This window comes from Solanum verrucosum, unplaced genomic scaffold (genome assembly GCF_900185275.1).
Source record: "Solanum verrucosum unplaced genomic scaffold, falcon-dt-bn FXZP01000207.1, whole genome shotgun sequence".
Lineage (NCBI taxonomy): Eukaryota > Viridiplantae > Streptophyta > Magnoliopsida > Solanales > Solanaceae > Solanum > Solanum verrucosum.
The window spans coordinates 3,722,258-3,735,889 of record NW_026019996.1 but is presented as its reverse complement, the minus strand read 5'-3'; the positions used below and the strand labels follow the sequence as shown (position 1 = coordinate 3,735,889).

The 13,632-nt window shown below is 35.9% G+C and overlaps 1 protein-coding gene and 1 pseudogene across 2 annotated transcripts; one reads left to right on the top strand and one right to left on the bottom strand.

Annotated features, from left to right (window-relative positions):
• Positions 1–521: 521 nt before the first annotated feature.
• On the top strand, positions 522–9,965 carry LOC125819253 (uncharacterized). 2 transcript variants are annotated; one of them, XM_049498722.1, is made up of 6 exons: positions 522–610; positions 695–839; positions 1,010–1,167; positions 7,640–7,724; positions 7,811–9,059; positions 9,743–9,965. In XM_049498722.1, the coding sequence occupies exons 1-5, from the start codon at positions 522–524 to the stop codon at positions 9,050–9,052; spliced, it is 1,719 nt and encodes a 572-aa protein (XP_049354679.1). In that variant the 3' UTR covers positions 9,053–9,059; positions 9,743–9,965. The 2 variants fall into 2 exon arrangements, with proteins under 2 accessions (XP_049354679.1, XP_049354678.1); XM_049498721.1 differs by lacking the exon at positions 9,743–9,965 and adding an exon at positions 9,441–9,542.
• On the bottom strand, positions 9,424–10,012 carry LOC125819266 (non-classical arabinogalactan protein 30-like; annotated as a pseudogene).
• Positions 10,013–13,632: the final 3,620 nt, after the last annotated feature.

Genomic DNA, 13,632 nt, shown 5'->3' with positions numbered 1-13,632 from the left:
AGAGCAATACATTAATCGCATACTGAAACTTGTTACTCATTCATTTGGAATTATAACTCATTAAAAACAAATTGTTCTTTTTTCTCAATCTTGTCACTCAAATTATAAATCAAACTTTTTTCAGAGAAGGTAGATAAATATTCGTTGGAATTAATGAATAATGAATGTTTTTAAATAAAATATAAAGTATGGGGTAACTTTAAAATTTTTAAAAATTTCCAAATACTAGAACTTGGCCGAAATAGTAGTTTTTTCAAGTATTTGGGAACTTGAGCTGTTTGCATAATATATTTGCCAAGTTATACATCCAAACACCACTTTCCAAAAAATTTCAAAGTTTTTTCCAAATATATTTGTGACCAAACGGGTCCTTTGTCATTTGAAGGAGTGAAAATGTTATATTTTGAAGTTTTGGGGCAAAGTGAAATATAAAAAGCATATGAAAGATTTCACGGCGGTCTCCTAAAATTCAAATTAGGGTCTGTGTTGAATACCAATTTTTGCTCTCTCAGTGGATTCAAATGTCTGTTATGTACAATGAACTCTTCTCTTCTCTGATTTCCGACATCAAATCCTACAATGGCAAAGACCCTCTTCTCCCTTGGCTCCGGTAAGCACCCTTTCAAACAAAACTCTAAATTCTTTTGAATCCATTTTTCTAACTTCTCATTTTGGTTTGATTTGATTTGATAAGAGGAATTAAGAAGATGAAAGAGTCACTTCCTCCGCAGCTTCTCAAGGAGAAACTCCCAAGATTTCTTCAGAAATGTGCACAGACTTTTGAGACCGATCGCCGTTATGCTAATGATATGCGTTATCTTCGAGTCTGGTTACAACTGGTAATTTTCTTTTTGAAATGTAGTGAAATTATTGAGTTTATTGAAGAAAATATATTCGTTATACTTTGCAAATATTAATAATTTAAAGAAATGAACAATTTCATTGATTTGCTTTACATTTTGAGTCATTAACTATACTCAAATTTTCATTTATTTTTTTGTTTATGTAGATGGACTATGTGCATGACCCAAAATCGGTACTTAAAACCATGGAGTCAAATCGTATCGGGATGAAAAAGTCTATGTTTTACCAAGCATATGCTCTTTATTATGAAAAGATTAAAAAGTTTGAGGCTGCGGAGAAGATGTACCAATTGGGTGTGCAGAAGTAAGTAACTAATAGCTAGTTGTGATTTTAAATTTATTGATTTTAAGAGTACCTTTATTTGACATTCTTTTTGCATCCAATTTTTTTTTTTTTTTTTTGATTATAGAAATGTGGTGAAAGAGTTGTTGACAAATGCTGTGTATTGATCATTTCACATTCAGTTCAATCGACATTCCAAATTGTTGTCGCATTTCAATGAAAAGGATTATTCATTGATTTGCATTTGTTTAGGGGTAAGTTAAGGGAAGGGGGCAGCCTTGGAGAAATGGTAAAGTTGTCTTTCTTTGACCTGTATGCCATGGGTTCGAGTTGTAGAAGCAGTTGTTGGGAAAAAACGCGGACAAACACAAAAATATATATGGTAAAAGTAATGGAAATAAGAAAAGAACATAATGACACCAAGAATTTTACGTGGAAACCCTTCTAAATAAGGGAAAAACCACGGGCCAAGAGGAACAACTGATATCACTATAGTAAGAAATTTTACACTGTGTAGTCACGAATACAATACTCAAAGTGACTACTACACACTCAAAAGGAATAATACTCTTTTGATTTCCACCTTACTAAAATATCGCTCACACTCTATTTTTCTTCACAGACTATTTTCTTATATAGTCTATGGAAACCTCACAGCTCTCTAAATATTTTACTCTCTTTGTGAATTGGTGTATCTCAAATGAGGAGCTGAAGAGCTCCTTTTATAGATGCAATTGCATTGCACTATTCAAAAATCATGCCACCGAAAATTTGCATTGCTGCAAACTTTGTTGACAAAAGAAAAAGGTTTGCAGCTATTGTTGACAAACAAATTCAGCTGCGTTTTCTTTACAACAATTGCAGCCGCAATTGTTGACCCAAAAACTCATGGGATGGACCCCACAAATCTCCCCCTCCAGTCCCATGTACTAGAAAGAGGTATCTTCATCTTCTCAGAGAGAGCTCATGCCAACAAATTCTTTGCATAACTCGAACTTGTCCCTTGTTACCACTTTGGTCAGCATATCTGCAAGATTCTCATTTGTAGAGATCTTTTCAACCTGCATAAATTCGTCTTCTATCTTTTCTCGAATCCAGTGATATCTCACGTCTATGTGTTTCGTCCTTGCATAGTACATAGAGTTCTTGCTCAAGTCTATTGCACTTTGACTGTCACAATAGACGACATACTCCTTTTGATGCAAGCCAAGCTCTTGAAGAAATTGCTTGAGCCATATCATTTCCTTGCCAGCTTCGGTAGCCGCAATATACTCAGCTTCAGTTGTAGATAGTGCAACACACTTCTGCAACTTCGACTGCCATGATATAGCTCTCCATGAAAAAGTAAACAAATATCCAATAGTGGATTTTCTGTTATCAAGGTCACCTGCCATATCAGCATCTGTATAGCCCTTTAAGATTGGATCTGATGCTCCAAAACACAAGCATTCATCTGAGCTTCCTTTAAGATACCTGAGTATCCACTTCACACCTTCCCAATGCTCTTTTCCCGGATTGTCGAGAAATCTGCTGACAACACCAACCGCGTGAGCAATATCAGGTCTAGTGCATACCATTGCATACATTAGACTTTCGACGACGAAGGAATATGGAAATTTGGCCATGCTCTCTTTTTCCTCCCTAACTGTAGGACACATCGTCTTGCTCAACTTCATATGACCAGAAAGAGGTGTACTAACAGGCTTAGCATTTTTCATATTGAAGCGCTCTAGTACACGTTCAATGTACTTCTTCTGTGACAAATAAATCTTCCTTTCATCTCTGAGACGAGTAATTCTCATGCCCAAAATTTGCTTGGCATGACCCAAGTCTTTCATAGCAAAAGACTTACGCAACTCTTTCTTCAACTCGTCAATCTTGGAAGTATTCTTGCCTACAATCAACATATCATCCACATACAACAAGAGGATGATAAAATCATTGTTTGAAAATTTTTGTACAAATACACAATGATCTGAAGAAGTCTTCTTATAGCCTTGCTCCCCCATAACAGATTCAAATTTCTTGTACCACTGTCTAGGAGCTTGCTTTAGGCCATAAAAACTCTTTTTGAGTTTGCACACAAAATTTTCTTTACCTTCTACTTTGAAGCCCTCAGGTTGTTCTATATAAATTTCTTCTTCTAGGTCACCGTAAAGGAAAGCCGTCTTCACATCCATCTGCTCAATCTCTAAATTAAGACTAGCAGCCAAACCCAGAACTGTGCGAATCGAGGACATTTTGACAACAGGAGAAAATATTTCGTCAAAGTCAATACCCTTCCTTTGACCAAATCCCTTAACAACCAATCTAGCTTTGTACCTGGGCTTCAAGTTGTGTTCTTCAACTTTAACTTTGAACACCCACTTGTTCTTCAAAGCTCTCATGCCCTTGGACAATTTTACCAACTCATAAGTGTGGTTCTCATGTAGAGACTTCATCTCATCTTGCATGGCTTCAATCCATTGATCCTTGTGCTCATCTTCTATGGCCTCCTCATAATATTCAGGTTCTCTCCCATCAGTGAGTAATACATACTCATTAGGTGAATAACGAGAGGAAGGAACCCGCTGCCTTGTGGACCTCCTGAGCGGAATATTTGATTCGTCCACAACTTCATGAGCAGGAGGATCATCAATAACAATATCATTGTTATTATCAACATCAACATGTTGATTCGATACATGATTATGGGCGTCACCGTGATCATCAAACCCAATAACATCATGCATACTTGTGTGAGGAACTTCTTCTAGATGAATTATAGCATCAAAACTTGAAGATTCTAACTTCTCCGCTTTGTCAATATCTTCAATTGTTTGATTCTCCATGAAAATAATATCACGGCTTCTCACAAGTTTCTTCTCAATTGGATCATATAGCCTGTAACCAAATTCATCAAGACCATATCCAACAAAGATGCACTGCCTTGTCTTGGCATCTAACTTTGACCTCTCATCTTTCGGCACATGTACAAAAGCTTTGCAACCAAATACTCTCAAATGGTCATAGGAAACATCCTTTCCATACCAAACACTATTTGGTACATCACTTTGCAAAGCAACAACAGGAGATAGATTAATAACATGTGCAGCGGTCAATAAAGCCTCACCCCAAAATGAGCTCGGCAATTTTGCTTCAGAAAGCAAACATCTAACTCTTTCCATCAAGGTCCTGTTCATCCTCTCAGCCAAACCATTTAGCTGAGGAGTCTTCGGAGGAGTCTTCTGGTGTCTAATGCCTTGATGCTTGCAATATTCGTCAAATGGTCCACAATATTCACCACCATTATCAGTACGAATACATTTCAATTTCTTTCCAGTTTCTCTTTCAACTGAAGCCTGAAACTGCTTGAAGACACCTAACACTTGGTCTTTAGTCTTCAAGACATAGACCCAAAGTTTTCTCGAGCAGTCGTCAATAAAAGTGACAAAGTAGAATGCACCACCCAATGTCTTTGTCTTCATTGGACCGCATAAATCAGAGTGCACCAATTCAAGCAACTCTGTCTTTCTTGAAGGGGGGGTAAGACTTAAAAGAAACTCTATTTTGTTTACCAGCCAAGCAGTGCTCACACTTTTCTAATTTAGCACTTTTGAAATTTAACAATAATTTCTTCTTGGCTAGAACATTAAGTCCTTTCTCGTTGATGTGGCTAAGCCTCTTGTGCCATAACGTTGAAGAGTTATCGCTCTCAACTACATTCACCATATCAACACAAGAAGAAGCCGTAGTCCAGTATAGACCACAACGTTTGTTACCACGAGCCACAACCAAGGAACCCTTAATGAGTTTCCATTTAACATCACCGTTGGTACTAACATATCCTTCATCATCCAAAACACCAACAGAAATCAGGTGCAGACGAACATCAGGAGCATGCTTCACATTGTTCAAAACTAGTTTAGTTCCAACACTAGTTTTCAAACAAATTGTACCAATACCAACTACCTTAGAAATAGTCTCATTACCCATACTCAAGGTTCCAAAATCACCAGGAGTATAGGAAGAGAAAAAGTGTCCACAACCCAGCTTGACTCATCACAAGCAATATTTTTCATATTCGCATCAAGGACAGTAACAAGATCTTCGGTGGTGACGGTGGCTAGGCAATTTTCATTGCCATCTTCTTTAGTTTCCTCTTTGTTTTTGTTCTCCCTCTTCAATTTCCTGCAAAACTTCTTTGTGTGCCCCTTCATGCCACAATGATAGCACTCAATATCCTTAAGTCTGCCTCTGAATTTGCTCCTATTTTGAGAACCACGAGTTTTGTTTCTCCCCCTGGAGCCAGTTATCAGGACATCCGACGAAGAAGAACCTTGAGATTTTCTTCTCATCTCTTCGTTCAAGACGCTACTCTTGGCAGAATCCATTGAGATCACATCATTCGGAGTAGAATTTGACAATGAAGTTCTAAATGTTTCCCAAGAGTCTGGTAGGGAACCAAGTAGAAGCAAGCCTTGAATTTCTTCATCAAATTTAATGCCCATAGCAGATAACTGGTTCATGATCCCCTGAAAATTATTCAGATGGTCCGTCATCGGAGAACCATCATGATACTTTAAACTCAACATCTGCTTTATTAAGAACATTTTATTGTTGCCAGTTTTCCGAGCATACAAACTTTCAAGATGCTCCCATAGGGTTCGAGCATGTGTCTCCCCAGAAATATGGTTCAACACATTATCGTCAACCCATTGCCTAATGAATCCACAAACCTGTCTTGCAACAAATTCCACTCTTCATCTGTTTTATTATCAGGCTTTACAGTGGTAAAGACTGGTTGATAAAAATTCTTGACATAAAGCAGATCTTCCATTTTTCCCTTCCAAATGGCATAATTAACACCATTTAAAGTAACCATTCTACTTGTGTTGGCTTCCATTGTTTATCCCCAAAAAATATAGATATTGCAAACCAAAGTAAATCTTTTTGATTTGGAAGTTCAGACTGTGCTGCAACCACAGAGCATACTCAGATAAAACCTTGGCTCTGATACCAGTTTGTTGGAAAAAAACGCGGACAAGCACAAAAATATGTATGGTAAAAGTAATGGAAATAAGAAAAGAAAATAATGTCACCAAGAATTTTACGTGGAAACCCTTCTAAATAAGGGAAAAACCACGGGCCAAGAGGAGCAACTGATATCACTATAGTAAGGAATTTTACACTGTGTAGTCACGAATACAATACTCAAAGTGACTACTACACACTCAAAAGGAATAATACTCTTTTGATTTCCACCTTACTAAAATATCGCTCACACTCTATTTTTCTTCACAGACTATTTTCTTATATAGTCTATGGAAACCTCACAGCTCTCTAAATATTTTACTCTCTTAGTGAATTGGTGTATCTCAAATGAGGAGCTGAAGAGCTCCTTTTATAGATGCAATTGCATTGCACTATTCAAAAATCATGCCACCGAAAATTTTCATTGCTGCAAACTTTGTTGACAAAAGAAAAAGGTTTGCAGCTATTGTTGACAAACAAATTCAGCTGCGTTTTCTTTACAACAATTGCAGCCGTAATTGTTGACCCAAAAACTCATGGGATGGACCCCACAACAGTCACTAGTACTTACATTAGGGTACGCTGTCTACATCACACTCCTTGGGGTGCATCCCTTCGCTGGACCATGCTAGCGCAGCTTTGTCAACCGGGCTGCCCCCTTTTTTAGGGGGTATCTCAAGCCATTTTGTTCTCTAGGATATGTTAACCCTTTTAGAAAACCTTGTTCATTTTGTCATACTTCGTGAAGATTAATTATCCTTTCAAAAGTGCATTGCAGAATTTAATCGTAGGGTGCAAACCAAATGTAACCCTCAGCCAAATTGATTACCCTATTTGCACATACTTTCTTCTTGAGTTATGAATATTTGATACTGTAGAATGTCTGGTAGCAGTTTCTTTCCTATGGCCAATTTTGGGACGTGATCAAGCAGTATTAGAGCAGGTGCATATCTTTGCAGCATTAGTTTTGGTAATTTAAGTTGATTTACTTTACTTGCTTCATAGGAAATTATCTGAACTTCTTGGCAAAGTTACTGCATTGTGTATTTTTAAAATATGTTTTCAAATTCAAAAGCAGCATTGTTCCATAGATCTATTTATGAGAGAAGTGCCATCTGGTGCCCAATGTTTTTTCTTACTCCTTTTCCCTCCATGATTTAGGGATATTTGTAAGGCTTTCCTTCCTATCTGTACAAATTTCCTTTCTATTATTCCTTTTTATTCGCAGGGCCTGTTATCAGTCCTAACAAATTATCTAATCTTTTGATCCTGGTGAATTATAGAATCCTTTTTTTAATCATTATCTGATTGCAACAACTTAACTAGGTGACAGCCCCTTTGCCCTTGCTTAATTACTTGAATAGTGAAACTTGGTTTATGTTGGTTATGTTTTTATCCACTAAACGCATGAATGGCAGTTCTGGAAACAAGTGGTTTCAAACATTTCTTACAGATTTCTGTTTCATTCTTCAATTAACAGGCTTGCAGAGCCACTTGATGAGTTACATACGTCATATGAGCAGTTCCTTCATCGCATGGAGCAGCGTAAGAATAAGAGGATACAGGTTGGTTACAATGGCCATATTGTCTACCAAATGTCTTCCTTTTGTTTATATGAGCCATTAACTGATAATAGGGATATGTTCTGCAGCGCCAAGAAGGAAAAAATAAAATATGTTCTCTTGGTGCTAAAAACACTACTTTGAAGAACAATGAGATTAAGGAAAACATTGAGAATTTAAGTGGAAATGAAAACAATCCTGTCATCACCGAGGATCAGTTACCCAATGCACAATCCAAGCATTTAAATATGAAAAATGAAGTTGCCATTTCACAGGGCTCCAGGAGAGAGTCACAAGTGAACGAAACTACTCATGGTGGTCCAGCCTTTCAGAAGGAACTCAGTCGAAAAAATTATGTTGGAGACACTATAGAAACAGATAGATGCCGAAATTTTACTGGTGAAGACACAGTTGTAGTTAAATTTGTAGGTAATGCCATTGTTGGGAAGTCTGATGTCGAAGATGCACGACATCATGGTCTGGTGGAACCTACCATTAATACAAAGGAGGCCATGCATGCAATTAATAGCATGTTTCAAGAGCCATTAGAGCCATCTCTAGCTGGAAAACATTCGCGTAGAAATCAGCCAAAAGTTGATCAGATATCAAACAATGGTTTTGAGGTATTTGCCGACGAAAACACTGATAGTGCTGTTGGATCTTCTCACCAAGCCATGTCAAATGATGCATCGGTGACACAAAGCACAAGAGTTGAGACTCAAGAGCCCATGCAGGATCCATTTCACATATATATTGATGATGACGACACCAATGATGTGATGGAGGGAGTACATGAGCTGGATATATTAGATATGGGTAACCTTAACAATTTGACTGGATGTTCTATTGAAGGTGGAATCGTTAAGGGTTTTGTGTTTCCTAGTCCAACTGATAATACCTCAGAATACTCTAGAGATCCAAATGCTGAAAGGCCTCCTCAAGGAAGACTCCGTAGGGAGGACACAGTTGTATACAAATTTGTTGGCTCCACCATTTCAGAAGAATCAGCCGTTGAAAATGTTTACCATCATGGCCTTGTTGAACCAACAATTAACTTGAAGGAGGCTATGGATGATATTAATAGCATGTTCGGAAGGCCAATTGAGTTTACAAGGAAAAGCAAACCAAAGAAACAGGGATTAGCACCTAAGATGGAGGGAGATGGCAGTAGGTTCTTGATACTTCCAGATGATGAGCCACACCATCAACCTAAGAGTTCCCTGCCAACTTTGTCGTCAAAAAGGGATAATGACTTGTTTGAGAAAACCTTATGCACAAAGGAGGCTATGGATGAGATAAATAAAATGTTTGCGATGCCATTGGATTTCTAAGATGCTGGTAAACTCTTATTTTTTCTTTCAAGCTGGTGATTTATTCCTTTTATCTTTCAAACTCTTTGTGCAACTTTCTTCACAAAGCTGCTGGTAATTTTGTGTCCTGACTAAATTTTGAGACGTGTGAGATGGATCTGACAGATCTAATTAGGTCATATTTATGTTGAAGGTTGAAATTTCACTGTACAAAATTATAGAGAGAGAGAGAGAGAGGAGAGTCAATTATGAAATGAGCAAAATGTTGCATGCAATGTGAAGAATGTTGCACAATTGGCTTACAGAGAAAAGGAAAATTTATACTTAATACTCTTATGAAAGCATAAAACCAGTAAAAAGTTCAAAATATAAAAGTACATGATGGAATTCAATTAATATTCTGGCTTAGGAGGGCAGTGAGCTGGTCGGAAAGCGAAGGGACCTGCAGCATAAATTACAGCCTCGTAATTACTTCGCTTCAATGTCTTGTCTAAAAATCGAAGTCGAGCACCGGTGATTCCATAGTTGACATTAGTGAACACATCACAGTTTTCGAGAGGAGAGTCGACCAGTTTTACGCTGCATGAATGTAGAGGATGGTCAAGATAAGAATGCCCCATTTTGAAGCCATCCAGCTCTGCAAATAAGTAGCCAGTTTCATCTGTTTTAAATGCCTTGTAGAAGCTGACTCTTTTCTTGTAATTTTTGCAGATAACACTAACTTTAGCTCCTGCAATGGGCTTAGCTTTTGACAGAGACCATGATCCATAGTTATCACAGCTCTGGCAGTAGACCATGCCTTCAACAACCACTTGGTCAGTCTTCTCTACTGACTTAGTTGGCACTTTGTCATAGGCAGTTATCAGTGGAACGGCTAATGCAAGGAGCAACGAAACAATCAGGACAAGTTGGCTGCTTGCCATCTTCTTGAAAATATATTGTGAGTTTTGGAATGTGATTCTGCTTTGATGTTAAGTTCATTTGAGTTAGATTCCTTTATATAGTTTTTGGCATGGCTGTTGTTTGTAGTGTTGTCAAGAACGTGAATGCTACTATACAACATTTGTTGTTGAGTGAGTATTGATCCTCAATTGTTTCCAGACGTGATGACCATCTTCACAAGTTTATACTTTGTATAATAGTGTATGCCCACTTAGATTCTTCTACGTGCAAACCACTTACTTGAAAATTTAGTGAGAAGGGCTAGGAATTAGGATTATCATTATAGTTTATCTCATCCTAAGTGTCATACCAATAAAAAGAAACAATCAAATTAATGTACTCTTGCTATCACAAATTGAATATTGATTTCAAAATACTGGAAAAAGTTAAATAGAAATAATGCTTAATATTCAATTGTTCAACATGTGAATCCATATGGTTGACCTTTATCTATAATAAAAATATAAAATAGAATGAAATATTTTCTAAATTAAGAAAAATTAAATATGATTTCATGTTACTCTTGCTGTTAGTCCCCCAATCTCAAGAAGTGAAATATGGCATATGCAGGTACTGTTTATCGGTAAAGATACAGTTAAATTTATTATGAGGTCAAAGATATGCATATTGATTTAACTCGATGATTTATGTATTAGCAATTAAATTAATTAATAAATGATCTTAATTTATAAGAAAGTGATGAAGCAAAAATAAATCGAATGAAACAGTAGAGCTCAATCGTTTGATGTTTCAAGCTAGATCCGAATATGATTTAATTATGACGTTTAAGAGCAAGGACTTAGTAGTAAAATATAGATAACTTAAAGTACAAAGAGCATGAGTGTATTATTTTTGTGTTGTCTAGAATTCAACCCCTTAACAAATAATTGGAGACTACTTCTTACACAGGAAACAAAAGTAATACATTAATCAATAGGAAAACTCACTTGTTCACTAAAATACTATGTCGAATACAACATTCCATCTGAAAATATCATTATCATTAGACGTGCCATCTTATAATAGGAAAAGTACACAAAATGGACCCAATTGTGAAACTAAACTATTTATCCAAATTGGATCCAATTTAAATTATTTATTCTTAATGGATCCATGACCCAAATTATTTATATGTTTACCCCACTTTTTTCTTTCTCATTTCGTGCATGACATCAGCATCACTAATATGAATTAATCATTTGTGATACTCTGTCGGTATATTAATATCATATTGATATCATATAGGACTAAGCTTAATCCCCTGTGATACTCCGTCGATATATTGATACCTTATTGGTATCAGATAAGACCACTAATGTAGACATATCATCGAGAATGTTGTACATACTAGTATGGTATCTGGTGGAGGGTGCATTGATGCCTCATATGTTTTAATTAAAAACTCCCTCCCATCATAATATACATATACATACTCTAATGGCATGTAAGAGTAACTGAGTAGTGTTTGTATTGAAGCACTGCTTCTTCCTCTTTGATGAAATTATAGTAAATAGTAATTAAGCGATCTTTTTCATTGAAACATTGCATGTCCCTCCTTGATGTTATCATCATATATATATATCTTTGATGATATGTTTCATTGAATCTCTGCCTAGTACATAATCACTGATAGGATCATTCCTGAAATTAACAAATAATTAATGGGCACTTTGAAGCAAGTTGATCCTAGAAGACTAACCTCGTAGCTCACTTAGATCAATCAGTTCAAGCATCTTCCTCCTTGATACGATCAGAGTAAATATATCTAATGGTATCAAACAATAATTGTGCAGTCTTTTCACTGAAGCAATGCATGTCCTTCCTTGATGTCATCGTAGTATATATATTCTCAAATGGTATCAAGGAGTAACTGAATAGTGTTCTTCACTGAAGCATTGTTACTCCTTCTATGGTACCATCAGATTACATATATACTTCGATGTATATTCTATGCTGGTGTCATACCTTTTTTATAAGATTTTTGAGTTTGATATTGAAATTTTTCTTGCAGCGACTGTTGTTCTTGAATTATTTTTTTACTGGATTTGTTTTATCAATTCAAAATAGACTTTTACGTCCATGTTATTCGTGATTTTCAGTTGTGGATATCTGTGTGAAAGTGCATATTTGATTTCACCATTGCTTGTAGCAGCATCCTTCTATAGCTGTGTTGCTATTGAATTTGTGAATTGAAAGTAGAATTGATTAAAATTGCATCAACATGATAAGTAGTACTGTAGTTTGTTGTTTAAATCTCAAGTTTCATTGTATTGCACTAAAATTGTAACGTTATCTATCACTGGTATAAGCTAGCTTGGGGAAGATGAAGGCAACTTTGGGAAAGAAGGAGGCAAAATTCGCGTGAGTAATTTGGCGCTATGTGATAAAAAAAGAGGCATAAAAGTAATAGGGTGTGAGCTTGTAAATAGTTTTACTTTTTAGGGTACAAATTAATTTTTTTTTATAATAATCTTGTACAATTTACAGAATCATGTTATTCCATCTTCAGGATGTGGATGGAACACAAATTTATGTATTTTTTTTTTGTTAATGACCATGCATCTGACAAATCTTACAATGAGACAAAATCAAATTAATCGGCCAACCTCAGATTCAATCATTTGATCAATGAAATTTATATGGACACCTCCTCGATCATCTATGCCACCTCATCATCAGGATTCATCATGGATTGATGTCATATGTCCACTCTTCATGCAACCGCCATTCTTTTGAGCATATCCTTTATTAATTTGAATCTTGGGATTATATATATTAAATCCAAAATCGAATTAAGCACATTTTAGTTACAACTACTATTATTTTCTTGAGATTGAATAAGTTTAATTTGGCAAGCTGCTTGTTTTCCTTACCTAATTGTATTTGTCTGTTTCATTTAGAAGGTGACTATATATTCTTGAGAAGTAGCGCTACCTACCTACCATTTATTCCATCTTCAGGACATGGATCCTTTCCCTCTGGAAAATCCGACAATGAAACAAAATCAAATTAATCGGCAGCCTCAGATTCAATTATTCGACCAATGATTATTGTGCTATTCATTTTTGAGATTAAATTCAAAATAATTAAAGTTGGATTAAGCACATTTTAGTTACTAGTCTGCGTTGCGTTGCACGTGTGTTGTTCTATGTGAATTTTTATAGATTCCTTAAAACAATAAAAAAATTATGCAAATCGTGTGAAGTGAGTTATATTTTTTTAATGTGCGTCAAGAAACACCAAATGAGGGGCACATTGTAATGTTTAAAATCAATTTCTTTGAAGCTACCATCGGTAAATCAATTCCGTTGAAGCTATTATCGGTAATTTTTAAACTTTATTTAATAGTTAACACACTTCAAATAAAGTCACAAATGACTAATTTGAGACAAATATCAATACAGACTTACGATAATGATAAAAAAAATCATAAAAATTAGATTGGTGAAGTCTAATAGAAAAAAACACACACAAAAAAAGAAAGAGAAGAAAATACAACATACACATCATTCGTAAGACTTTATTCATATAGATTATAGATAGAAAATAAATATAGAATCAATAAGTTATCCATATTCGGAATTCGGAAGCTACAAGTTTAAAGAGGAAAAACAAAAGGCACAGACCATGAGAGGGAAGTAATTGCCCTGACAAATCCT